A 27,984-nucleotide genomic window follows, 5' to 3' on the forward strand; every position below is an offset into this window, starting at 1 on the left:
TGGAAATGTCACCTGCTGTGCAAACACCGCACTCTGCCTGATACTGAGACTGAGACTCTGTGTCTCTCTCGCTGCTGTTTGATGAATGATGGACAATGTCTGCAGCTCTCTACGGATTTCATTCATTTTCATTTGCATTGAGTGCGTTCAATTTGAATTTATTTGCAGTTAACATGCAGCTGTCTCTCCCAACTACGATCTCTCTACGATCGATGGTCGATGGTCGATTTCAGTAGCCAATGTGGAAAGTGGTCAAGTGGCTGCCTCGCATTAATCATTCAACCTGTTTCGACCACACAATGTACTTACTCTAACAAATCAGTTAAACTCGGCAACGAAATTTATGAACTGCCTAATTGTAACAATATTTGACAAGCTTGTGGTCATAAACCTTGGAAATATTTTACACTTTTACACAACTTGTTTTGCTTATCGAGCTAAAAATATCACAGCTTAAAGCAACAACAATGCCAACATCCAACAGTCAAGTGACAGCAGCAAAAGGCAATTATCTATAATAAAGCACAAACTATGCAACAACAAAGACGACGACAACAATTCGACCAGTTTTCCCAGACCAGTTGCAATTTTCAACACTTTGCAACCAAAATGTGACACCTGCAGCTGTTGTTGTTGTTGTTCCTGTTGTTATTGTTGCTGCTGCAGTTAAAGCCAAATTAAAATTCACTTGACCAGCTCAACACCTTGGTCAATTTGAATGTGCATGTGTGTCTGTGTGTCTGTGTGTGTGTGAGCTGAAGTAATTGCTAAAGCTGTTGATTACTTCCAATTTCAATAATTCCAATCGGAAATCAGCAAAGTTCACTCTAAGATAATATTTAATTATGTTACAACAAGCTCATATTATGTATCCGGCTACAAGTCGTTTGTCATCAACTCAATTTATTACAGGTAGGATTACATCAACTGACTTGAGTGGTTGGGAAAATATGAAATATAATTATTTAAATTGCAACATGTAAGATGGAGACAAAGATAAAGAATGGGTTTTCTCCATTTACAAATTTCTTAAATCGCATAATTTACTACATTTTATTCAACAAATGATGTTTAATTTTCAATCTTGCTTTTTTGCCCATACAAAATTCACTTACCTGCGTTTCGTACGTGTACCCATAGATGGCGCTGTACAAGGCGCCATCTGACGGCAGCAATGGTAACTACGCAAACAATAGCTAAGACAATAACCACACATGAGCAGGACAGCCATACTTATGGTTGCCGTTGACTCACCGTGTGAAAGAGACAACACTCTTATACGCAGTGTAGTGAACTGTAAAAAATTCCACTGTTGTTCTTTAATCCGATTTATATTGTAATTTTTTTATTCAGTAAACAATCAAGTCTGTTTGTTTTTTCAAATATGACTATTTATTTACACACAATACATATAACAAATTCAAGCCATACATTTGTTAAAGAAAAAAAAAGCTTAGGAAATCAAAAATGTTCACACTGAGAATTTTCCACATCGATTTTTAAAAAAATGAATAAATTCTTCATACACACCAAAAGCTTATTTGAATAAATTTGTTAAAGTGAAAGCTAATATTAAAAACTTACTAGCTACCAAGTACGAGTACAAATAATGCTAACATTATCATCAACATCATATTATATATTATGAAAAATCGCTTAATAATAAAATATTAAAATGCTAGGCGAGCTCTTGTCAAAAGATTAGGCAAATTTTTGGATGACTTTGCAGTGTGTCCAACAAGGACTTTAAAAAACGTTCTTATTTCAAATAATTCATTAAGTATTTATGGAAAACTCGTTGTGTTGTTGTTGTCTTTTTGTTGTTTTTGGATCGAACTTCATATCAAAAATTGTTTGTTGATTAACTAAATACAAATATTTTGTCATAAAATTGAAATCATAAAGCTTAGGCTTAATTAATTATTAAAAACAATTTCAATATTCTAGCTAAATTAGTTAAGATTAAAGTGAAACTTAGTTTAGATTCCCAAGAGTGCAGCTTAGAGTTACAGTTACTTAAGTTACTTAGAAGTAGTAGAGCTTAAGTACAGAAGAGGCAAGACAGTCGAGATGGGAGAGTTAGATGGTTTTTTTTTTTTTTTTGTTTTTGGAGGAAGAGTTTTGAGAGGGGAGAAGTTGAGATAGAGTAGAAGAGTAGAGGAAGTGGTAGCAGAGAGGGATGATCTTGAAGCATTTCTTTTAGACCTGCAAATCGAAACACGTTTAGTAAAAAGTACAAGCGAATATGCAAAAAAGCGAATTCTTAAAACAATCTCTAATTATCAAAAAGTTGTTCTAAATTGCCCTTCATGGCCGCTCTTCCCACCTGTGCCGGAGCCTGTGCTCCACCGCTGCCCTCTTGCGAGCCACTCTCCGCATCCGAATCCTTGAGAGAGCCACCCTCCTCGTCTCCAACCAGAGCGCGATACTTCTTGGCAATTGCCTCCCAATCGGCGACATTCTCGATCCGATTCTGATTTGCCGCCGAGAAGCTGGCCTGTGAGCCTAAAGGCGATAGATGCACCTGCGATAGGGCCACCGAGTCTGAGAGATTGAAAGTAAAGAAGCGTTAGTAAAGCATAGGAACAATGCAGTGGAGAGTGAAGAGAAAGGCCATGAAAGTTGGAAGTTGAGAAAGAAATTTTGAGCTAGAGCGCGCCAATAAGTTGAGAGAGAAATAGAGAGAGATACAGTAGAGTAGAGTAGTAGTAAAGTTGAGATATAATAGTTGAGATAGCATAGATTGTAGATAGTTGACATATTTACGATCGCTTGTAGCACCAAAAACTCTTGCACTCTTCACCAATCTTCCTTGGTAACGTATTTGTGCAATTGGTCGAAGGGGGATTCGAGTAAGGGGGGAGGAACTTACGCGTAGCGATGCGATACATACATTGCTCACCTTTCTTGATCTTCGATAGCCATTTGGCGCCGGCTTTGGTGCGTGGACTGGCCTGACGTATTCCCATCATCTGTACCAGACTTGGACGCTTCTTTTTCTTCATGCGTGCCTGTGGCGTGTGTAAGTTATTCAAGGCGTTTCATTAGAGACAGGACACACATTGACAATCAACACAGTACAGTACATATATTTAAGACAGACAAGAGACACAATACGGAATACGAGCGATTAAACATTGAAAGCATCAACAACAACAATAGCTACAACAAAAATATTTACGAAAATACAGTGTTACACAGTGCGTATACTTGTTTTGAGTGCATTGGTGCTAAATCAAAGGCAACACACTTAAAGCATTCATTGGACAAGACGTTGTAAATCAAAATAGTGTTCATTTCATTTTTGCTTTTGTCATTTTCTTTTCCATTTGCGGTTGTTGCCAAATTGCTTTAAATGGTTTGCAGAAAAGGTCAGCAACTACTAGAGTTCTGATTCCATAATTACTAATAGAGCTAGGAGGTTTCATTTCAATGATTTGCGGGGTTACCTTGACCTTCTCGACGATCCACATAAACCAGGTGGTAACTAAATTAAGCGGCGATGGCGCTGTTGTGGTGCGATGCATATTGCGTATAAGCTTGGATAAGCCAAATTTCCATTCGATGTCGGATTGCGCCTAGTATTTCATAGGTTTTGCATAGCATTGCGATTGATTATTATTTTTTGTAAGTTGATGATGATATGGATGAGACATGACATAGGATAGAACGAGAACAACAATTACACAAATGAGTTTCATGAGTTTCTTTTTGTTGTTGTAGTTTTTTTGGTTATTTCATTAAGCAGTTTACAATTTACAATTTAATTTTAATTTTAACTTAAGCACGCTGCAACAAAGAATAAAGGAAATACACAAATGTACGCGTTTGTTTTGCATAGGAATTTCTAATCCATTATCGATCAAATTCGCTGGAGAAATTGCTAGACAAAACCATTCGCATTTATTGGTATATTTCAGAGATACGATAGATAGTAAGAGTAGGAGACTTAAACATAGACACAGAAACATGCAGCAGTAATTTGTAAAGCATGCAATTTGCCAACACTGGGCAATTGGCTAGCAGTTTTTTGATTAAATATTGCTCAACACTGGGCACAAAAGCTACGCACTTTTCGCTATAAAGTATATATAATATATATTGTATATTGTATATTGTATGATCATCTAAAGCTAGAGCACACACTAATTGTATCTAACAATCTAGAAGCAAGTGATTCAATCTGCAAGATACACTTTGGGGCGAAAGTGTATCTCACAGATGCAGCTACAATTTTGATTATTTTTGTAATGTTTTGTATTTTGTTTGTAGTTTTTTTTGTTTTGTGTTTTCTTGAAAAAACCTGGAAGCTGCAAGTCTGGGCAGTTGATGGATCTACATAATATGCCATTCAGTATACACTTTGGCTAAAACGATAATATTATGTTAGGGGTGTAAGTGTGAGTGTGATCTTGAGGACTGATATCTGTAGAGAACGTTCTGTGTGTATCAACTTGTATCAAATTTCAATACTAATTCACCTATATGGTTTCGGTTGTTAATTTCATCAAATTTTCACATTGCTTCTGATGTTTTACTGTTTTGTTCTTTGAATTTCTTTGAACTTGTCTACTCAATATTATAGTTTTTTTTTGTTGTTGTATATATAGTTTTATCTTTACTTATCAACTGCTATCATAATTCTACAAACTTATAGACTAAATATATATGAGTTGTTTATCTGGAAAAAAGACTTGAGGATTAATTGTTAAAAGTATCATTATAAATAAGACATAACTTAGTTAACATTTAATAGATAGATATTTATAAAAATGTTGAATATTGTATATTAGAGTTAAAAATACTTGATTTCGAGCATTCAAAAAGAGTTGAATAAAATGGATTTTTTTGATTAGAAGCGCCATTAGTAATACTACCTGAATTCTTTGATAGGTGTCTGACATCATAGCAATTAGCAGGTTAATGAGTACAACCACCGAGACCAACATGTAAATGCCAAACACAATTTTGAACAGATACTCAACCCAATAAGGCTGAGAGACTTCATTTTTGATTCGGTCAACTTGAGTTTGCTCCGTCGTCGTCTGGCCAAACACGGCGAAGAAGAGTAACTCGAACGAGTTTATTGGATGCATGCGCACTGTGTCGTTTTTTTCCCCGTTTTCGTATTTGTTTTTTTAGCCGGTTATTTTTGTTGTTGTTTTTTCCGTGGCACCCAATAGACCGAATATCGTACATATATATATATATATAGAAAACACGAGTCCAGATATCAACCCCCACAACACAAATGATTATATACGAGCACAGCACACACACACACGCATACACACACGCACATACGCAGAGACAGCGAATAGGGAAAATAAAAAGATAACGTACGCCCATTTGACATGCGGTTGGCCAAATCGCCCAATCATTGGTTTGATTAGACGAAATCGACCAACCGTAAAATAAAACCAAAAACGTGGGCCAATTGCGTTTCAATTTTGTCAAAACAGTCAACGGGGTTGTTATCAAAAGCGATTTCAGTTTCAAATTAAGTTCAACACAAAAATTTACATATATAGTATAGTATTGTAGTATGATATTAATATATATATATAGAGAGAGAGGGAGAGAGAGAGAAAGAGAGAGAGAGAGAGGGGGAGGAGAGTGTGTAATTAGTGATGATTGTCAATACAAACCTGAATGCGTTGATAAGTATCCGACATCATGGCAATTAGCAGGTTAATGAGCACAACCACAGACACTAACAAATAGATGCCAAAGACAAATTTGAACAGGACCTCGGTCCACTCGGGACGCAGATGTCGCATGGGATTGATGTCCACGGTGGTCGTTTGTCCGAAAACGGCGAAGAACAGACGCTCGAAAGCCAGAAATGGTGTCATGGGTCCTAACATGACGACGATTCGTTTATCGATTCGTCATCACAATTGATTCGATTATTCGATAGTTATACGAAGATCAAATATCATAACAAACACGCACATCAAGACTAACTTTTTTTTTTTGGTTTGGTTTGGTGAGGGAGCTTATTAATTTGCTTGCTTGGAATATACATATATATATATTGAATATTTTTGCAATTGAATATTGTTAAGTTTAGTTATGGCACAGGCGTGTGTGCAAAATGGGGGGCAGGGTGTACGATACGTCAAAAGCAATAGCGAACAGCAACAGCAACGAGAGCAACATTTTAAGACAATTTTTGATCACATGTTAATATAAATGTAGAGTCATCGGCCAAAACACACATATTGAATTATCGATTCGATCTTTTAATGGCGAGTTTATCATCAAATGATTCGTTTCGCCGTTTTGTGCAGCATTTTTGAAGATTAGTGGGAAAGGTGGGTGGAAGGGCAGCAAGCGTCGGCACAAGCTTAAAGCTTCAGGCGAACATGACTTACTGATTTATCGAGTATACACATATACTGATTGGATATACATTTGATATAATTTGATATATTTGGAGTGATAATTTTTAGAATTTGCTTGCGACTTGCAGAACATCAACATGCATTGAATTGAATTGAATTTGATTTGGTTAGTTTACATTTTCTTTTTATCTTTGCGCATGACAAATAAAAAGTGTGAACAAAATTTAAAATTATAGAAATTATAAAATGTAAAATGTAAGAAGAACTTATTGAATTGGGATAATCAGAAGAAATCGCTAATTTCTTATTCCTTTCCTAATAAATAATTCCTTCAAAAATAAAGATTCCATTTAACAATTATTGAATCTCCATACGATTAAAACATAGATAGAGAACAAATATTATTAATTTTATAAAATTTTAAATGTCAATTTTTTATTTTTATTTTTTAACACTCATTTGCCTGGAAAATTTGGTCTATGATCTTTCTAATTTTTAATAAATAATGTTATTATTTTGTTATACAATTGTAAAAGGTTAATTTTTATATTTTCTGACCTATTATTTGATAACACTCATTTGTTTAGAAAATTTTTACAATATAAAAATTAAATTTATCTATTATCCATTTTTAATCAAGGGAATGTATAGAAACATTATGTTTAAAATGAAATAATCTCAAGCCTCAAGTTAATAGTCTTCTTTTTACAAACACAGCAGATTTGATAACAATAATAATTTAATATTAAAGAAAAGATTTCATGCAAAAAGTGTTTAAAGTAAATAATAAATGAATATTTCGTAAACGATTGTTGATAATACAAAATAATATTGAGTAATGTAGCATATGATACCTAGATTGATTAACATTGATCCACAACATCAAGAATGCACAAAACATAGAACGTATCCACTGGCCAAGACCAAGATAAAAAACATGCCTCGAAACGAAAGGAACTTAAGGAAGAACAAGGCTAACGTTAGGTATTGTTGTTGTTAGTACGAATTGTTGTAGTTGTTGTTTGTTGTTGTTGTAGTTGTACGAGTAGTAGTAACAGTTGTTTGTAGAGTTAGTTGTTAATTGTAGTTGTTCGAGTATGTGTAGAATTTGTTGTTGCATTTGCTTTTTCCATAGGACTGGAAAATAAGATAATGACAATAAAAAAAACTTGTTACACACAACATTGAAGGCAAGGAACAGTTCGGTCGGTTCGACCTGCAGATTATATCGGTATATATACACATATATTGTTATATTAGTATATATGTAAGTAGAGTGAGGAAGAGCCCATGCAAAAAGGCTGAACGAAGGAAGGAAGCGTTGCGTTACGTTGCATTACGTTACGTTACAAGACTTACGATCATCTTTGTGTTTGCGGCGAAATTCGCTAGAGCGACTATCAATATAACTCTCCACGGGCGGGGGACGTGGGGTGGGCATATCATCTGAAGCAACAGTTTATTGGCGGGGCGGGGCGGGGAAAGGGGAGAATTGTAATATTAGTATTGCAAATCTGATTTATTTAGTTGGGGGTTTTAGCTTGGGAATACAGGTTGGATCAATAGCACATGACGACATCAAAGAGAGAGGGTTTTGAGGTTGGGTTCAGTATTTTGTTTTTGGTTATTTATTTTGTTGTTGTACAGCATGCAATTGTTGTTGTATTGTGGTTGTGGTTGTAGTTGTTTTTTTTTTTTTTTTTTTTTTGTATTTTGATAGGTGGAACATTGAGCACATTGAGTAGTAGTTTCATTCAAGGCAGAATACAGATACTTATCAAGACACATTAAAAACGAGGATGTTGCGAAAACATTCCAAAAAATCAACGAAAAAACGTAATTCAAATCAAACTCGAAAACAAATTCAACTCAAGAGTTTAATAAATGAAATTGTACCATATAAGCAAAGCAAACGTTCGGACTTACCGTCACTAAAGTAGCCTTTATTTCGATTCTTCTTCTCAAAGCCGCGTATTTCTTCGGGCGTTAGGTTGTTAAACGATTGATTCAATGCCACAATGTGCATGGAGAAGCCAAACACGAAGATGGCGAGCACGGCCAGAAACCGTGCCAGATCCTTCAGCAGATCACCAATGATGATGGCCCAGGGGCCAAACAGATGATGGAACGACAAAAAGTCCAGGATCTGCACACAGGCCAAGAGAAAGGCCAAGGCGAAGCATTGATTGCGACAATAGACGAGTGTGGGATAATATTCCTTGGAGACGAATAGAAAGGCGACGACATGAACGCCGACACCGGCCATGCCCAGCAGGAGGACGAGCACCTTGATCGATCCCAGACCCGATTTGTCGGATGGATTCGTCAACTCGAACAAAAGTAGACCGCTCAACCAAATGAGCAGACCTATTTCGTACCAGTAGGGGACCAGGCTGAGACGCAGCACCGGATAGATGGGCGTAATGCCGACGATGCTCAGATGGGTCATGAGGTAAATGTGCGAGGTGAGGTAGGACATGAACTTGATGATGGGCACCTTGTTGAACTTGTGGCCCATCGGGAATGTGAAGCCAATCCATACAGGCGGACAAACGATAAACGCAACCAGCAGCAACATGATCTTCCACGATGCCCACGTCAGTGAGCCGTGCCACAGTTCCTAAAGTGGAAGTACAAAGCGATTAGTTCAGCACATAGAAGATGGCAAAAGTATTAATTAACTGACTTGCAAGTATCGTTGAACTACTGTATGTGCAATGACTTCCTTCTGCTCGTTCTCGATCAGCACATCGAGAAATTCCACATTTCGTTTATCGGTCGCCTGCAGAATCTTTCCCGCCGAATCGGAGCCAGCTGCCAGAGCCAAGAGCTCTGTGGCCATTGCCTCACATTGTTTGCCAGCTGCCACCAAATCCTTGGCGCGTTCCTTCTCCTGCAGAAGCAAAAAGTGATAACCGAGAATGTGAGCAAGTTCATTCTGATTAGAAAACGCACCTTTGTCGAGAGGGTTATGTAAATGTTGGACAATTTGGCAGCTGTATCCACTGGCGCTGGGGAGACCAGCACAAACTCCTGTATCGGCTTGTTATTGTGATTCTTGGAGACGACCATCAGATTGTAAACGAAACGTTTGTCCTCCATCAAACCGTACGTATCGTGTTCCTTGTTCATCAGATACCGCAGCACCTCGTTGTGACCCTCGGAGGCGGCAAACCAAATGGCCGCACAGCCATAATTCGTCTCGGATTTCGGTGAGGCGCCTGCCTCGCACAGCAGCTTAACCACATCCAAGTGGCCGGCTTTGGCAGCACAATGCAGTGGCGTCCAACCGTTGCGATCGGTTGCATTTATCTCAGCGCCCTGGCCGAGCAGTATCTCCACCATCTGGAAATGGCCGTGCATCGCTGCGATATGCAGTCCGGTGCGACCATTGCGATCCGTGGATTGCAGGAGTTCCGCCGACCGACTCAGAAGCAAACCAACCACTGACATGTGTCCACCGAAGCAAGCCAAATGGAGCGGATTGTAACCCTGACAAAGAGAAGAGTTATTAGAAATGGACCAAGTAAAGTCAAGAAAATGAGAAGTTGAATGGGAGGAAAGTAAGGGATTGTTTTACGAATACCAAGGAAATCGGAGACAATTAAATAATGTGAGTATTATTGCCAAATATTCATTTATTTAAGACAATCCTAAGGGAAGGTAAAGTTCCCTTTACTTAAAACTTTATAGATTTATTACTTCAACTAAAGATTGAGAAAACAAGTTGGAAGGAAACAAGATGAAGGAATTCTAAAATTGTAATACTAGATGAATAATTTCATTTGAAAAAGATTTAAACAAAACAAGGATTTAACTGTAGTTCAAGATAAATGATAGGAATAGGATGAAAAGAAGTTAGGGAAATTCAGATATGATTAAGGTGATTCTGAAGTGTTTAATTTGTTACCCGGAATATCAAATAGGATATTTATATATATATATATATTGGGGTTCAATTGTAGTGTCAATAAGATGTAGAAAAAGAGATTATAGCTTACGTTCTCCACGGTAGCTGCATCGACTTGCACACCTGCCGAATTGAGGAGCAAGCGCACCACATTCTCGTTGCCGGAGAAGGCGGCCAAATGCAGCGGCGTCATGCCCGACTCAGTGCCCAGCTCACCGAACAGACTCTGCCCCGTGGGCGTCTCTGACTTGACCGTTGCCGGCACGCTCGTAAGCAGCTCTCGCACAGTGTCCGCCTGTCCGTAGTAGGCGGCCACGTGAAGCGGCGTTAATCCCAGTTTCTTGCTATTGATGCGCAGCGAGTTTGTGCTCTTGAGCACATCCAACACCTGACCGTGTCCATTTTGGGCAGCCAAATGGACGGCTGTGAAGCCCGCCTTGTTCTCCTCGGTGCAGGAGGCGCCGGCGCGTACGAGAGCCTTGACAACATCGGCATGTCCGCCCTCGGCTGCCAGTTGTAGGGGCGTGGCATCGGTCAGTTTATTTCTAGCCGATATCACGCCGGATCGATCGAACTTCATGAGCTCCTCGATCACCTTGACGGATCCCTGCATGGCAGCAATATGGGCACAAGTGTTGCCATCCTTGCTGGTCGCATTCACCAGCGATGGATGCTGCTGTAGAAACAATTTGGCCACTTCAGAGTAGTTGTTCTGGGCAGCGACATGGATAGGCTTCTGGCCCAAATCATCCGTCGCATCTATATTGGCGCCCAGCTCCAGCAGCAGCTGGCATACTTCCATCTGCCCGCTGGCCGCCGCCAAATGCAGCGGCGTCTGTTTGCGCAGCGTCAGGATATCGATCACTGCATTGTGATCCTTGATGAGAAACTTCACCAGATGCGTGAATCCGTTCATGGCCGCCAAATGGAGTGCGGTGCGTCCCACACGGGACTTGGAATTGATGAACGCTTTGTTCGTTAGCAGCGCATCACAGACATGCAAATAACCGCGCTCCGCAGCCAAATGCAATGCGGATCTGCCCTCGGTGTCGAAGACATCGACCCTGGCATGATTCGCTAACAGATTGTTGACCAGCTCCATGTGACCCCGATGACAGGCAATCAACAGCGGTGTCCAGCCCACCGATGATTGACGATTCATTGCCTTCTGTATGTCCGTGGGATTCATGTGCGATATCATCTCCATCAGCACATCGTTATTGCCGGCGACGGCGCAATAGTGAAACGCCGTCTCCAATGCGTTCTTCGTCTGCAGCGTCACATCGGCGCCATTCTCAAGCAGCATGCGCACGATTTGCTTATCGGATTCGGGTATTTTCACCTCCTCCTTGGTAATTTGGCAAGTGTAATGCAGCGCCGTGGCGCCATCATCGTTCACAGAGTTGATGTACGTGGTGGCCTTCTCCTGGCCGTGCTTCTCCTTCACCGTCTCGATGAGATGACGCACAATCTCCGGGTGGCAAGATCTGCACGCCATGTGCAGCGGCGTCTCGCCAGTCTGCAAGCGAAATTTAACAGATTATTAATTCAGGGATAAACCATTATATAAAGAATATGTCGGTAGTAGCAGATAAGGGTGGTGAAAAACCAGCATAGATGTCTTTCTGTCTGTCCTTCTGTTTAAGCATCTACATCTCGTGTACTACAAGTGCTACAGCTTACGAATTTGTCGACAATGCTCTTCTAGATGATAGCAGTTGATACTGGTACTAGAAATTGACAAAATTTCTATTATTTGCCGCAAGTCACAAAAAATGGTTCATTATTTTAGTATACCTAATGAAAAATACTTTCTTAATAATGTCAATAATTAAACTTGAAAGTTATACTAAAAAAAGTCAGGACCTAAACTGAATTAAAATTTTGTATATTTGATATAATAAGAAGATTTTGAATGGGTTTTATAAACTTCAATTCGATTAGATAATGGTGGACCTTAAACTTGACTAGAATATTGTATGAATGTTGACTGTTTAGGATTCGAAGCCCAACCTACAACTGTTGCAGTAGTTGCTTTAAAGACACTTTCTGCTACTACCGATCATATAAACCGATCAGCTGCACTCACATTCGACTTGTAGAGCGGATCGCCGCCATCCTCGAGCAGTTGCATCATCGTCGCCAGGTTGCCGTGACGTGCTGCCACATGCACCGGCGTGAGGCAGTCATCGGTAGTAAGATTCGGACTAGCACCCGACTTAAGCAGCATGAGGGCGCAACGATCACCATCCTTGACACGGGCAGCAATGTGCAGCGGCGTCTCGCGCAACTTGCCACCGCGCACATGAACATCGGCGCCAAATCCAAGCAGCGTTTCGACCACAGCTGGCTTCGCTGACTCCACAGCAATATGCAGAGCCGTAAAGTTGTCCTAAAACGAGTGAAACAGTTTAATATATGTCAATTTGATTAAATGGTCTGTTTACGTTTGTGGTCACATCCACTTTCTCGCCCTTTTGCAGCAGCGTGTTTATGATGCCAGTGTGACCGTATGCGGCGGCAGTGTGTATGCTGCGAGCGCCATCCTTGTTGGGCATATGGAGATAAACGCCCTTCTTGAAGAGCATCGTGGCGCACTCAGCATGGCCATTGAGTGATGCAATGTGCATCAGTGTGCTGCCATCCTTGGTGCGCTCGAAGATGCTCGCCTTGAATTTGTCCGCCAGTATCTCAATAACATGGGCATGTCCATTCTCCGCAGCCAAATGCATGGGAGTGCGATCTAAGAAGTTGAGATAAGTTTAGTTCCTAAAGTGCTTAATTGGTTGGGTTGACTAGTGACTTACCTTGATTGTCCGCTATGGAGGCCGAGGCGCGCACACCATAAAAATACTTAAGCAGCGCCTCATCGCCCTCGGCGGCGGCAATGTGCAACGGCGTCTGCCCTTCGCCGTTCTGGGTGTCCACATTGGTGCCGTAGTCGACGAGTATGCGCACCATGTCCACATCTCGCCGTCTGGCGGCCAAATGCAAGGCCGTGTCTCCATTGGCCGTCGTTGCCTGGCCACGAACATCGGGAATTAGAACAAGGTGTGGAGCATAAGTTTCACATTGCATTTTCAAATGTGTCAGATTGTGCTGGTCAATGTGCGCTAGTTTTGTAAGTAAGTTTTATAGCAAGGTTAAGTCTTGACACTACTTCTTTTTTCACCCCCCGTTCCTGCTCCCCTTAGCAATTCAATTTGTGGCTGCGTTTTCGCAAACACATTTGACCCACTTTATAAAGCCGGCTCAGTTTTGGGAGAGCTGATTGCGTGCCAAGCGCTGTTGGCCAAAGTCAACTCACTCGAACTTTAACTTTAACTGTAACTGTAACTTTAACCCCTTTCGGTTAATTTGATCAACACGCACTCTGCTCTTGACTCTATCGCTGTTCTTTCATTCCCCAACCCGCTTGCAAAAACTTTTGCGAAAGTCACAGCGCATTTGCATTGTTGCACTTTTCACGCCGTCGTTGACGCTGTTGCCGCACTTCGCTTGTTAAGTTGGCTGCGTATCAACGTGAGGTGACATTTGCATACGCTGTACTTCTGATAAATATTTCTTGATTTATTGCAATTTGCATTTTGATTTGTGGCCTTTGAATAATACCTGACACATTTGATTGACAGTCGAAATCAATCTATGCAAAATGCGAGTTTGTATTTTTGTAAAATGAAGTATAGCTTAAGATAAGTTTAGTAAGAAAGTGAGTTAGAGAGAAAAAACTAGAGTAACACATCAGTTTGAATGATGTTTTGGTATTTTGCGTAAGATTTGTTTTGATTTTAGGGGTTTGGTCTTTACCTCTTCCACAATGTTCTCGCCATCACCGCTCTCTCTAAGAGTCACCCTCATATCTGATTGAATACTGTTCATATGTGAGTTGTGAGTTTTTAAATATAGTAGTAGAATGAACTTAATTGTGTTAGAGACTTACCTTTAGTTGGTCCGCCGTTTGTGCAGCCAGCAGCTCTCTGCACATCGACTGATTGCCCGACTCGACAGACAGCAGCAATGGGATTTTGCCACGCTACAAGTGAGAGATAGAGATAGAGCGATAATGTTAATTGCCTTTAGTTAGCATAATTACTCACACACACACACTCACTCACTCACATTCACACACATAAACATAAATAACCAATTAGCCAATTCATGCCTCAAGTGTTAACGGGCTGCATGTTTGCTATTTTTAGCCAAGTTCGCAACTTTTTCGCGCGAACTTTGAACTGCCAAAGGCGCATGAAAAGCGCACCCTCCTCCATCTCTTCCTCGTTTTCTCCACACCCCCTCTCCACTTTGACTTTGCCATTGTCTGCATTGTGCTGTGCTGTCTTTGCTCAGCTGGCAAAGTAAATCAAGTTGTAGAGCAACTTGTGACCCCCTTTTTTTCGGAGCTGGATTATTATGTGTTTGTTGTTGGCAACGAGTTGAGCGCCCTCTGGCAGCGAGTAGACAGAGTGCTTCTAGAGTGCGTGCCATTGTCATCGTTGTTGTTGTATCGAAATCGAAATGGATATGGAAATAGGAAATGGGAAAACGGGCAAATCGGCAGTTGAAATGCCAATAGAAGATGATAGCTAAATACTTTATTCGGCTAATTTTGTCTGACAGTGCCATTAGCTGTACGTCTGTGTGTGTGTGTGTATGTGGGTGTGTGTGTTTGGGTGATTGACTGTGTGTGTGTGTGTGCTTGCGAGTTGCCATCTAATTGATTTAAATCAAGTTTGCCGTTTACCGAATATCGCCAAGTCTTTTTTGTCTAGACAATCAATCGACTCCCCCCCAATGGAGATAGCATTTCTATCCCCTCCCCACCCTTCGAATCACACTCAGTACTCAGAGGAGGAAGAAATTTATGCACTCGCCGCGGTTCGCGTGCGTTGCGGAAATATCAGAGCACACAGAGAAAGCAGCAAAAGCAGAGTGGATGGTAAGGGGAAGCGGGGAGCACGTGATGCGACAAATAGTTCCGCATTTTGTCTGATTCTTTTTGGGAGCTTCAATGCAAGTTAATCAGACAACAGCTCTGACATTATTTTCGGGGCTCTTTCGTTTTCCGACTTTCCTCACTTTCCTGACTTTCCCCACTTTTGCGACTTGGCAAGTTGTATTTTTATATATTTTCGAATGCATTTTGCTTCTTTTTCGGGCTTTTGCATATCGATTTTTCACAATTGTTGTTTAGTTGCTTCCTTATTTGCTTTGCTTCTGCTGCTGCTCTTGTTGTGTGTTTTTTTTTTATTTAACTTTTGTTTACCTTGGCACCGCCTGGCACCAGCGTTGAGTGTACTTCAGCATAATGTCGACTGCCAGCGACTCATAACTTGGCCATTTACCAGCACTCGCAGATAGAGCAACACTTGTGGCTGCTCCTTCAACACACATGCATTCACTCAAGTATTTAAATCGTTATTCATATGTGGAAGTTGTACTTACGCCGTCTGCCTTTAAGCGTATATCCTTGCCAGCAGCCGCTAGGAGAGCTCGCAGGATATTTGTTGCAGTGCCCGTTTGACGACTGGACACCAAATGAACCGCAGTTTGTGAACGCGACTGCAAAGAAGCCCAAGAGAGAGACATGAAATTCATTTAAATATTAAAAGAGAGCGAGAAAATTCATTAATGTAATAAGCAACAAAAGAGAGAGAGAGTGAGAGATATGAATGTAATTAAAAATAATAATAAAAAGAGAGTGAGTTATGAATTTAATTATTTTAACAGAAAGAGAGAAAGATATGCCTTATTTTTTAATATTAACTAAGCAAAGTCAGGCTTGTGAATTTAATTGTTTTGAGCATGTAACTTTTTCGAGGTGGAGTCACAATAATTATGATGATCACTGTGTGGCTGGCACGCACTTGCCGCTTTTAATGCGATTTTTATGAGCTGTGTGTGTTTGAATGTGTCTGTCTGTGTGTGTGTGTGTGCTTAGTTGACACCCAAAAACTATTCACTTCAAAATCCAAATTGCAACTGAATAGAAGAACGCTTGGTTTTTTCGCTTATAAGCACATTTCGTGTCATTTTCATACTGTTTCATTCCAGCTCACAGATTGACAGCAACAGTGCTTCCTGCCTGCGCTCTCTGGCACCTGACAGGCCTACACAGCCAGTGGTGAAGGGGTGTGAGAGTGTAGGTGTTGTGCCTAGGTGTTGTTGTTGTGCGGAGTTCGCCACGCACACAAGGCACAGAGGCAGCCCACTTCAAACTTGGCTGTTGCTAAAACAAAAGTTAACATCTGCCTTTGCATGTGTTGGCATTTAAGTGTATATATGTGTGTAGGTGTGTGTGGGTGTCTCTCTCTCTCTCTCAATGTAGGTGTGTGTTTAGTGCTTCTGTCGTGCTTGCACTCATTGGCCATCTCTCTCTTTCTAAGCACTCTGCTGCTGATAAACATCAGTAATTTCGGCTATGAGGCGCTTGCCACGCCCCGTCATTCACATTGCGGCAAAAAAAATTAAAATGCCAAAAAAAATATGTGACACGCAGTGAGGTAAACGACTCTCAAATACCCTGTAAAAAAGCACAAACTAAAAAGGAGTGAGTTTGGTTAATGTAATTAAAAGTTTCAGCAGAAAGTTCATTCATTAATTAAAGAAATTACAGAAAGTAGATGAGCTCAGAATGATTAATTTCGCTGACTTCATTTTAAAGTGGTTTGAAATATGTGACTCTGCTATTTTTCCAAGCAACTAACTATTACTATTTTATATCATTAAATTCTTAAGTCACTTCTTGCATATGATCTCATTTTCTGTCTTATTTCCCTGACACTAGTTCATTCCTATTTTTGCAAATTGCAATTTTGCAATTGATATTGAAAGTGAATGATCTCATTGTTTTCCCAATCTGCTTTATCCTCATTTTCATATCAACTACTTAGCTCTTCAATTTTAACTTCTCTGATATTTCTTTTTTACTTTATTTTCGTAACTCAAATAATGACATGACGTTATCATTTATTTCCAGCTGCATCTGTAACCTATTTCCAACTCTATCTATCTCCGGCTCCATCATTGTAAGTAATATGCTCTTCACACATTTCTCATACACTTGGTATTAAAATTAGAGGGTGCCTGGTAACCGCAGTTTGTTTACCTTAGAGCGACAGCCACAGCCCCCAGAGGCAAATTTGCTATTTGCTTAGCATTGCTTTCCTTATGTGTTTCATTTTGATTTTTTTTTTTAATTAGAGCCCTTGAGGGACCGACATTAGCTGAGCTTCAGTCTTAACCTTGTCGCTACTAATTGGTCCCTTAGCCTCTAACGTGCCAAAGTCACATGCAACATGCGGCACATCTTTAGCGCTGACCTTTGCACACAAAAATGCGTCTAATGGACTTTAAAGTGCCTTTAAAATGCCCCCCGCCATTAGCTCAAGTGACGGCACTCCAAGGCCTAGGCATTGATTTTAAAATTGCACACTTGAAAATCTTGAAGATTGGTAAGGAAAGCTAAGAAATTTAATAAGATTTTAAAGTTGTTTAATGACGAATTATATTGTCTGCTTACAATTTAAAGCTCTTCTTAAGTGTGCAGAATGAGAAGTCAAAGTCAAATTATGGAATCTTAATAATTTGTATTGTTTCTTATTGACATCTTAAATATATTTTACCTATTTTTAAATTTAACAAGTAAGAAAGCTACAGTCGAGCGTGCTCGATTGTGAGATGTCCGTTACCCATTTTAAATAAAAGCAAAACAGTGCGGTACTTTTCTTATAATATACCAAATGTACTTAGTAGTTTATGAAGTTCTACATATGAAATATACTATAGAGGTAAAAATATACCAGATTGTCACCCAAAGCAGCTAGGATTCCATTGCAGTCTGCGTAATTTGCCATGCAAAAGTATTTCATGTATATTATATCTTCTACCAAATTCACATCATCATCTCAGTTGTTGATGCTAATCAAGAATATATGCATATTAATTTTGGAGTCGGAGATGCCTCCTTCTGCCTGTTACATACCTTTTTTGCATATGTATCGGGCACAAAAATACACAGCTGTCTGAATAAATTTTTTCAACTCTTTATACCGCACAAAGATTTCAATTATTACTAATTTAAATCAGAGTCTGATTATTATACTTTTCTGAAAGTTTCTTTCGTTAATTACTATAAGAAAGTGAAAGTGTTTTGAGTATATTTAAAGCCAACTCTAGATTATACCTACTAAATAACAAGTTGCCTTAGTAATAATTAATAGTATTTATATTTTTTTTCAATGTTCAATATCTCTCGAGTCACTTTGGAATTTCTTGAATACTTTCTTTAAAGTAAAAACTTCAGTAGTAATTAACAGACTTTAACGTTTGTCGTGCCGTCGAATAATAAGCAGTAATGTCAACTTAAAGAAGAGGAGCTTAATGTACACTTGAATTATACTTACGCCGCCGGTGGAGAAGGGATCAACGCCGCGTTTTGTTAGCAACAATTTGACGACATCCTCACGCGAATACATTGCCGCAATATGCAGCACGTTGTAATTATCCTGCAATGAAAAGAGTGGAGAAGTGAAGAGGAGATTTTTAGCGGGTGGGGAGAAGCTTAAATCAATTTAGGTAACTCATTTAAACGCTGGAAAAACCAGCACAGGTCAGTCTAGCCACCCAGCTATGTTCAATGGGTCAAAGTCATCGCGCAATACTTCAGCAAACTTTCCCAACTTCCCCCCTTTAGCTCCTCTTGACGCCTGCACTTGGCATTTGGCCAGGTCAAAAAGCGAGCGAGAGGTGCGGCTGATTACGCTGACGCTTGCTTGGTTCACGCCACATGAAATCTTTGCATGCAGACGACGGACTTTCGCTTTTCTGGTCATTTCTTAATGGTCGTTAGTTACAGTCCGTGGCGAAAGTCATGCCACACATGCAAGAAGTGCATCAGCCGTCTTCTAGCCACACTCAACCCTGTTCCCAGATAACGACGTACCCCAAATTTTTGATTACCATTTTGGCGACAAGTGACTCACTTGGCTCAACTCCCCACATATGTGTTTTTTATGTGTATGCTAAATCGGGGGCATTGGAGCACTGCGCTCTGTCGACTCCCATTTATCGCCTTATGTACTCGTAATAAGCCATAACGCAATAAATATGTTACACATACGCCGCATGGGCCGAACTTCCACGGCGGATTTACCTAATTTATAACTTGCCCCGTGGTCATTTTATTTTCTTAGCTTCATTTTTTTTGGCTTATTCTTTTTCTTTTTTTTGTTGACTCCCCTTGAAACGGAAGTGAGTCGGACTTTTTATGTGCCTCATTGTGAATATATGTGTGGGCATTAATGCATTGTCATGGGCTTCGTTACATAATCTCTCTGACGTTCATTCGTATTATATAATATGGCCAAATTATGTAAATATATTTTGAGCAGCCATTTTGAAGAGTTGCCTATCAATTATGTGAGGTGCGTCACTGTAGCTAAAGCTCTTATTTAAGGCTCTATTATTTAAGACATTTAAAGCAAGTTTAAGTTTTGTAATAATATAAATGTTTCTTTTCTTTTCAGTGTTTAATCAATGTAATCAATACATCTTAAACTACAAAACTAACTAAAAATATACTATAAAGTAAGTACCAACGCAATTAGTATTCTATATGATATTCAAAAGCAGATTTCTCGAAGATTAAAACTTCTTTAATCAGAGCCTGACCTAAATTATGTTTAGCAAAAGAAAATTATATTTAATAACAACTTTATCAATCACAAAAGGACTAGCTTAAAAGGTCGTATCTAAATAATATATAATTAGCTTATTGCCAATATTTATAGATAGACTTGCAGCAGATTTGATGTATCAGCTTTAAGGGTTCAAAAAACTCTAAATTATATTTAGCAAAAGCAAATCATATTTTAAAATAAGATTAGCTTAAAAGGTCGAATTAAAAGCACTTTATTATTATTAATAGATAGTTTTAGTGTTCTGAAGCAACAGTTTAATATAGTTCAGCTTCTTAAATGTCTCAAATTCCCTCGCACTATTTTTAATTCGCTGCCAGCATTTCAGTTGCATACTTTCAAGAGCTGTTTAAACTGCTATAAAAGTCTGTCAAGTAAAGATCAGATCTAGTTATCATTAACTAAACTACTCAATCTATTCACTGCCTTCATATGCTCTAGAGTATACGTAATTCTTGGCGTGCTTTGTCGGTTTTTGTTTCGGTTGCCAACTTGCTGTGTCGAGTTTTCTTTTTTTTTTTTTGCTATTTTTGGGCTGCAGGTTGCGCTGATTTGCATAGAACGCAACGCAGGGCGTCTGAATTGGCAAAATAAAACAACAAAAAAAAGGAGCTTAACTTAAGACGTGGCTTGAGTTCGCTTTGGCTTTGACATGTGTCCAGGTGAAAGACGTTGCCACGCTTTTTGGCCAGGTCAGGTTGTTGCGGTTCGAAGTGCTCGTAAAACAAAGCAAAGTAAGGCAAACAACACACAGTAGCTGCCAAAAGTCGACGTACACTAAACAAAATGCTAGACAGATAATATTTCACGCGCCTGTTTTGCATACTTTTGAGCTATACAAGTGTGTGTGTGTGTGTGTGTATTTGTTGTTGTGTGGTTTGGCGCAACGAAAGCAAAAACCGGAAACAAAACAAAAACGGAAGCGCAAATTTTCCAGCACATTTTTGCACCTGCAAGCGAAACAGGGCAAAGCGGGGGTGAGGCAAGATAAAGAGGGGGAAGAGTGCTAAGCAAGGAGTGTGTGATAGGCCAAGTCGACCCAGTTACAGTTTGCTTGCTGTGTGGAGCGCAACAAAGTATGCTACGATTTCTGAAACTGAAGATGAAGTCATTTGACCCACACACACACACATATATGTAGACTGACACACACACACTCTCGATCACACACACGCAACAGACACTTGCAGAAGTAACGCTACAAATTGTAAAATTTATTAAAAAGCTGATGTTAGCACTTGGCGATTAATTAAATAAATGAATTTGTCGCAAAAGTTAAGAGGAGAGTTCGAGTCTCGCCTCTTGCTACTTCCCTCTTGCCACATGTTGTGCGTGAGAGAGAATGTGGCAAGCAACACGCACCGCTTGACAAATTGAGTCAGAGTTTTTGTTGGCCAAGTTAATGGCTAATGTAAGAATTTCACGCTGTCATCGTGTGCCATGAACGCCAAGTACAGAGTGCTTCAAGTCTGTTTTAATTAAAATTGCATATTAATGACGCCATTTTCGGGCCCATAAGAATGTGCCACTTCTTCTCCTCCCTTTTGCTGGCCATTTGTCTTGGCGCAAAAGGTCAGCGCCAAAAAGCCGTCAAGAGGCGTTGTATTTGAAAGTCAGCGGCTTGATTAATTGGCTTTTAAGTTGCAACAAATGAAGTTGGTGACGCCTCCCGAGATACTTTCAACTGACATGTGTTGGCCACGCCCCTTCCTCAATGTTAATTACACACACACACACACTCATTACATCATTACATCATTTCATTGTATCGTGCTAATTGCGAATAACTTCAAGATAAGCTCATCTAGCAAATGATATAATGCAAAACTCAATTCATCACGTTTCTCACGTTTTTCTTTTTCTTTTACGTTCTTTTAATTTAATTAGTTTAAAAATACAACGCTAATTAAAAGTGCAATTATAGCATACAATTACAATATAATATTTTAGACCAAGCCCTCAGTGACAAATTTGATGAAATCATAAAAAAACATGACGCAGCTTTATAATATTTGCATTATTCGCAGGAATACAACTAATTCAAGTAACGTGCTTGCCATTTAGTTGGTCATAAATAAGAGAAACTAAGATGTAATCTGTATTTAGTTGAGGTACAAACAAAAGTCGCACTCTCCATTTTTTTATTGCTCTGTAGGAAATGAGCAAATATGAATGAATGAATGAGTGCATAAAAATAGACAAATCGATAGATTTAATTCTTGTGTAATAACCAATGCAAATGTCAAAGATTCGCAGTTATTTTGATGGTTCTTTCTCTCATTATGCGACTGACCTTTTGGCATTTTTGTGCATTTCACAAAAGTAATTAGTTGTATGGTAATTAAGATAAGGCGTAATACGGTAAGAGATGATCTGTATAATACTAAATGCACTTATTAAACTTCAAAATCAACTCCTATTCCAACTGATAACTTATAGGATATCCTAAGTCATTAAAATGCTAAATTACTGCATAATCAAAGGGCAAACAACATCCGAAACTAGTTGCGAGACTCAAACATTATTTTGGACATAATTTAGCTTCCATTCACACTTGTTCTTTCAAATTAACCTTTCGCCTTTCACTGGGCAGCATTTTTTCAATGTATTTTTTTATGTGAGTCTGAAATAGAAATCACAATTTCTATGTTTGTTTTGGTAATTAAATTCGTTGACTTTCGCCAACTTTTTTTTTGGTTAGTTTCTTGAGTTTCTCTCTCACTTTGGTTTCGCCAAACAATTATTTTGTAATCAGGTCAAGGATTTTTATCGCTTCAAGCTCAACACATGTTTATGTATTTGTTGTCCGAAAATGAAATGAAATGCGGTTGATTCTTGTAAGTAATTGCGGCATGCGAACATAATGCTCAATGTCCAACTGCTAACCAAAAGAAAAGAAAAGTCAATTGCCAATTGCCAACAGGCCAAACTACCAACTTCCAACTGAGTGTTAGCTGACCATATGTTCCACTACAATTGCTCACTTTAGCAATTTCAATTGAGATTAAGTGAAGGACAATCAGAATTGTCGAATCTTGGTAATTCTCAAGGAATCCTTTAGAAGTCGAACTAAGCTATCATATTTGGCCTTGTGGCATTTGAAGTCCTTGACGAATAGAGGAAATATTCAGTGTATAAATTTGAACATAAATTTTCAAAGTAAACTTGTTTTCCAAGGGATCAGTTATAAAATATTCTAATCTATAAAAATGCTAAATTACGGAACAGTCAGCGCGCAAAGAATTTCCGAAACTAATTTCGAAGCTAGTATAAATAAAAATATTATTTAATTAATTTTTATAAATACTATTTAAATAACATAGTATCGAATTTAAAAATAAAACAGAAAAGATAGTCTGTAAATAGAATAGCTCGTGAGTTTATTATTTGGAATTAAAATTGAGTTATCGCCTTTCTCATTTGTTAATTTCTTCTGGTCAACGCCTTTGTTAGTTATTTATATGTTAATTACAATTTTTAGCCCTAAAATCTACAGCTTATAAGCAAAGTGAATACTCCCAAACATTAACATTTGCTCGTTTATTTTTAAAGTCAATGCTTTAAAGATTCTAAAGATTGAAGTATTTATAATTAGAAGACAGGAAGACTGACTGACGCACATGGCAATATTGAATTCATTGTCGATGAGATTCCTTCAGCTGCCTCTCTTTGAGTTCATTTAACCTTGTGTTCTATAGTGAACCATTTCTCTTTTTTCTTTCAATAACCCTTTTCGGCACCTCAACACTCGAAAGCATTGGCTGTTAGTCCGCCCTCGCTTTACAACACTAGATTAGCCTCAATATCTTATCATTATAACAGCCTTGTCTTCGCTACCCTCTAAAAATAACTTTGCAATTTACGTTGGCGCCTCAAAGTAGGCAGCAAAAATAGCGTAAGAAAATCAAAAGAATATGTGTGATATGGCCAAACCAAATAACACCTCCCCCCTTCGTTCCTTTCCCATAACCGACGTGGAGTTTACCAGTACGGAAATTCCTTTTGCGGCTTTGCGTGTCGCCGCAAATCGTAACAATTGCCCTGCACCTGGCCAAAATGTTGGCCAAGCTCTGTTCAGTTGACCCACAGCGGCCCTTAAATGGCTTCTTGGTTTCTGTTGGCCGTTGGAAAGTCCCGTGTGTGCGGAAAGTGCGTGGACCGCACCGCATACAGCCCTTTCCCCTTCACCTTCTCCGCCATGCAATGACGCCCCCGCGCAAGATTTAATTATGCGGTTTTTATCGATTTGACACAATTCCAGCGGCTTCTTTTGTTCCTGCCGGCTCTCAGCCCCCAAAACTCAGCTGAGAGCTGCTTTGTATTCATACCGAGTTGGTAATTTAAGACGAGTTCAACTGCTTAAAGCACTTGATACTCGATACCCAGACATTCGATACTCACATTATTTCGTGCTCCAACATCGGCACCCAACTCTATCATGCGATCCATTATCGCCGTCTTATTGTCCTTCGTCGCATACATCAGCGGCGTCATGCCAGTGTTCTACAAAAGAAATGGTCAAATATAATATAAATTTTAATAAGATAAAGCTTGTTATTTAGAAAGGTATAAATTGTTATATTATAATATGAAGATTGCAAATTAGACGAGTATTATAATAAGAATGTGCAATTAGTATTTAAAATTATTATGCATAATTTCTTAAATTATTTAAACAGAAAAATCGTTTTAAAATTCTAGAATCTATTTTCGTTTTTCTAATTACAACATACTTAAGGAATTTTCTATTCCATTGATCATCCTTACATTATCGTTTTACTACGATCTCTACATTAGAATATAATACAACTATGTTAAATATATTAAATATGATTCATTCAAGTTCCGTCTATATTAGATGTTAAACATTTGCCCAATATTTGAATGTATTACCAAAACATATAAAGTTCTTGTAGGCTGTTGTTAGTTGGTCAAGTAACTTGGTCATCATCATTATTATATACAAACATATTTACAAAGTATCCAAATCGCAGATTCAGTAGTTTTCCCGCTCTTCATCGTTGATAGGCTTACATTTTCACCTCATTTCATTTGCTGTTTAGTTTTGCGTAATTTTCATAATTAAAACTAAATCAAGAACAAGAACCTATAAGCTGTCTGGCAAACTCAAATAAACAACAAATTTGGAGTTGAACTAAATCCAGGAATTGCACGTTAGAATTTTGATAGACTAGAGAAATACCCTAGATTAATGGGAATTAATGGGAATTCATTGAAATAAATCAATTAATCATTTAAACCCGAAAGAGTTTGTTCTGATAAATAAATTCTATTCTATCATTTTGCAATACAATTTAAAAAAAAAAATATTTGTAATATGCAATAAATTAAATATAATTCTGCAAGTGCTCAAGTCAGAATTTATCTCACTTTTTTACAAATTCTGAATACATTTAACAGTCGAATACTTCATAAGATATCTATGATCTAATAAGAGAATTCTGAAAATTTGTTTAGCTCGTAATAAAGTCTTTGCCTCATTTTTTTTAGCAAAATCACACTCCTATTTTATTTATCTAATTTTTGAATCTTTCTTTCAAATCCTATTTCTTGCCATTTGTTAATATGATAATTGTAGCATATACTACCTCATTTGCAGTGGCATTGCAGCCACAGGGTATCAATAGCCTGTCGACTGGCAGAGGCTCTATGTTAATGATGCCTTTCGCACAGCGAAATAATTTGCATGGCATTTCATAAGGCGAACCCTTTCCGTTACACTTTGTCTACGTTTCTTTTAGGCATTTTCCTTTGATTTCCTGCCTACTCTTTTTTCCCATTTCAATATATTTTCGTTTGTCCCCTACTTGCATTTTATTGTCAGTCGAAGGAGGAGAAGGGGGGAGTGAGAAGTCGAAGTAGAAATAGAGAAGAAGCATTCAAAGTATTCAAAGTGGGCAAAAAGAGTGAGAGAGATAGAGAAAGGGAGAGAGAGAAAGGGAGGGAGCTGCTTGCAACGTTAATTTTATGTCAACGACTTTGCGTTTGGATATTTTTTATGGTAAATTGAAATCGAAGCGCTTCAATTTCGATGCTTTATGAGTTTATTCGGGGTAGTCAGCGCAACTTGTGGCAGGACGCAGACAGAGAATGAACGGCGCGTTTTTTGTTGCCATTGCCTTGGCAGCCAAACATTTGGGCCGTGCTATCAAATAACACACACACCAGTAAACCAACACACACACACACACACACACACACACATACACTAGTCTCATCCTGTGTCGTTATTTTGGCTGGTAAACAACCAACAACTAAAATGCCGCCAGGCGACGTTGATAAGGGCGACGTCGCCGTACATTTATTTTCGCCTTTGGACTTGCCTCCAAAATTGATTTTACAAAAAACCCAGAGTCGTATGTACTCGACTCGCAAGTACTTTACCACTTTACCACTCACCATATCATGAACTCCGGCCAGTGGTATATGATTGCCATCCTCGCCAACATTCGCCACATATTTCTCGAGTTTCTTTAGCTCCGCTTCAATCGGCGTCCATTCGCTCTTCATGGCCAATCCCAGCACCTTGTTGGCCGTATCGCGTATCGAGGCGCCCGCACTTGGTGGCTTCGGGGCCGGAAAGCTATCGGTATCCTTTTTGTCGCCATTACTCGAGCTATCATCCTTGGGATCCGAGTCGGCTTTGCTCGCTGGCGTCGCGCGTTCGCTGCCCGTGGCCGAATCATCGGGTGGCCCCGTCAATGAGGAAGGCGTCTTCCGGCCAACACCAGCGCCGCCAGCGCCTCCGCCACGCCCACCGCCGCGTCCACCTCTCGGCTGCGACATGCTAGCGGTCTATGCTGGTCGTCGTCGTCCTTTGTGTTTTAGTTAATCCCGTTTGTTCCCATATCTATTCCCATTACACAACCAACAAATTTTGTAAAACTGCAAACTGCACTTTTGTTTATATTGTATTTTGTTTATATATTTTTGGATTTACGAATCGTCTTTATTCGTATTCGTATTGATTGGCTGCATAGTTTAATGTTGTGTATATTTATTTTGCATATATGTTATTTTTGTTGCTTTTGCACTCGCATTGCACAATAATTTGTTGGCCTCCGCATTTTACCAATATTTGTTACCAACAATTTGCATTTTCATTGGCAACACACATAGACACACACACACACACACACACCGAAACGAAACACTAGAATCGAAGTCAGAAAACAACAAACGTTTGTTGGTTACTTTTTACCCCACTTTTTTGTTTCGTATGTTTCCTCTGCAACAAGAATCAGAACAACAACAACAACAACAGCACACATCCGCTTCCTATTATTATTCCTTTTTGCTTCACTCGGCTTTTGCTTTTGCTGTTGCTGTTGCTGCTTTTTTCTCCGCTTTCTTCACTTTTACTACACAATTTTATATGTTTAGCCTCTTTTATTGTTTTGGTTGCGTGTGCGTCTCACTTAAACGGCAAGTGCCTTTGCTTTACTTTTCTCTGGCCATATATAGTTTCTCTGATTCTCTAAGCCAAGTTCCAAGTGCTTAAAGAGGGGAACAACAACCGTTTGCCACGAGCTTCAGCGAGTTTCTGATTTGCAGGTTCAAAATATTTTTGCCACTTGCCACTCGCTGAGGCACTCGCAGCACAAACACCTTGGCAACATGACGAAACTGCCACTGAGCTCGAAGAGAGAGTGGCTGCACCTCAAAAATAACTTCTCACCGGAGTTGAAAGTCACGTTTTGTTTACAATTGTTGATTCCCTCGCTCGCAATGCGGCTGACACAGTTTTTTGGCGCGAAATTATTCGCTACACTTTCGTCAAGTTTGAGGAGATGAGCGATGGGTTTGAGTTTTGGGAATCCATTTGGGAATTCACTGCAATTACTACAGCAGCTCATACTCCTCGGTGGGAGATGAGAGAAGTTTGGGATTTAATGCGAAACGACCTTCAATGTGGAAAAAGTTTTGACCCTACTAAAAGGTTTAGTTATGCAAAAAAAGTAATTTTCTTCTGGGAATTTCAATTGGGTTTTTTGAAATTATATTTTATTAA

At 39.1% G+C, this 27,984-nt stretch overlaps 1 protein-coding gene across 4 annotated transcripts; it reads right to left on the reverse strand.

Annotated features, from left to right (window-relative positions):
- Window positions 1-1,503: 1,503 nt before the first annotated feature.
- On the reverse strand, window positions 1,504-27,981 carry LOC133846269 (serine/threonine-protein phosphatase 6 regulatory ankyrin repeat subunit B). Of its 4 annotated transcripts, none has more exons than XM_062281136.1 (17): window positions 26,373-27,981; window positions 24,354-24,455; window positions 18,660-18,761; window positions 15,700-15,816; window positions 14,198-14,290; window positions 13,065-13,278; window positions 12,705-13,000; window positions 12,347-12,649; window positions 10,349-11,776; window positions 9,303-9,839; window positions 9,034-9,240; window positions 8,274-8,967; window positions 4,878-5,101; window positions 3,450-3,578; window positions 2,903-3,011; window positions 2,327-2,544; window positions 1,504-2,205 (listed from the first exon to the last, which is right to left on the reverse strand). In XM_062281136.1, the coding sequence occupies exons 1-17, from the start codon at window positions 26,757-26,759 to the stop codon at window positions 2,200-2,202; spliced, it is 5,166 nt and encodes a 1,721-aa protein (XP_062137120.1). In that variant the 5' UTR covers window positions 26,760-27,981; the 3' UTR covers window positions 1,504-2,199. The 4 variants fall into 4 exon arrangements, with proteins under 4 accessions (XP_062137120.1, XP_062137128.1, XP_062137135.1 ...); XM_062281144.1 differs by adding an exon at window positions 7,707-7,793 and having other exon boundaries at window positions 1,504-2,544; XM_062281151.1 differs by lacking the exon at window positions 4,878-5,101 and adding exons at window positions 5,649-5,860; window positions 7,707-7,793 and having other exon boundaries at window positions 1,504-2,544.
- Window positions 27,982-27,984: the final 3 nt, after the last annotated feature.

This window comes from Drosophila sulfurigaster, chromosome 2L (genome assembly GCF_023558435.1).
Source record: "Drosophila sulfurigaster albostrigata strain 15112-1811.04 chromosome 2L, ASM2355843v2, whole genome shotgun sequence".
Classification (NCBI taxonomy): domain Eukaryota; kingdom Metazoa; phylum Arthropoda; class Insecta; order Diptera; family Drosophilidae; genus Drosophila; species Drosophila sulfurigaster.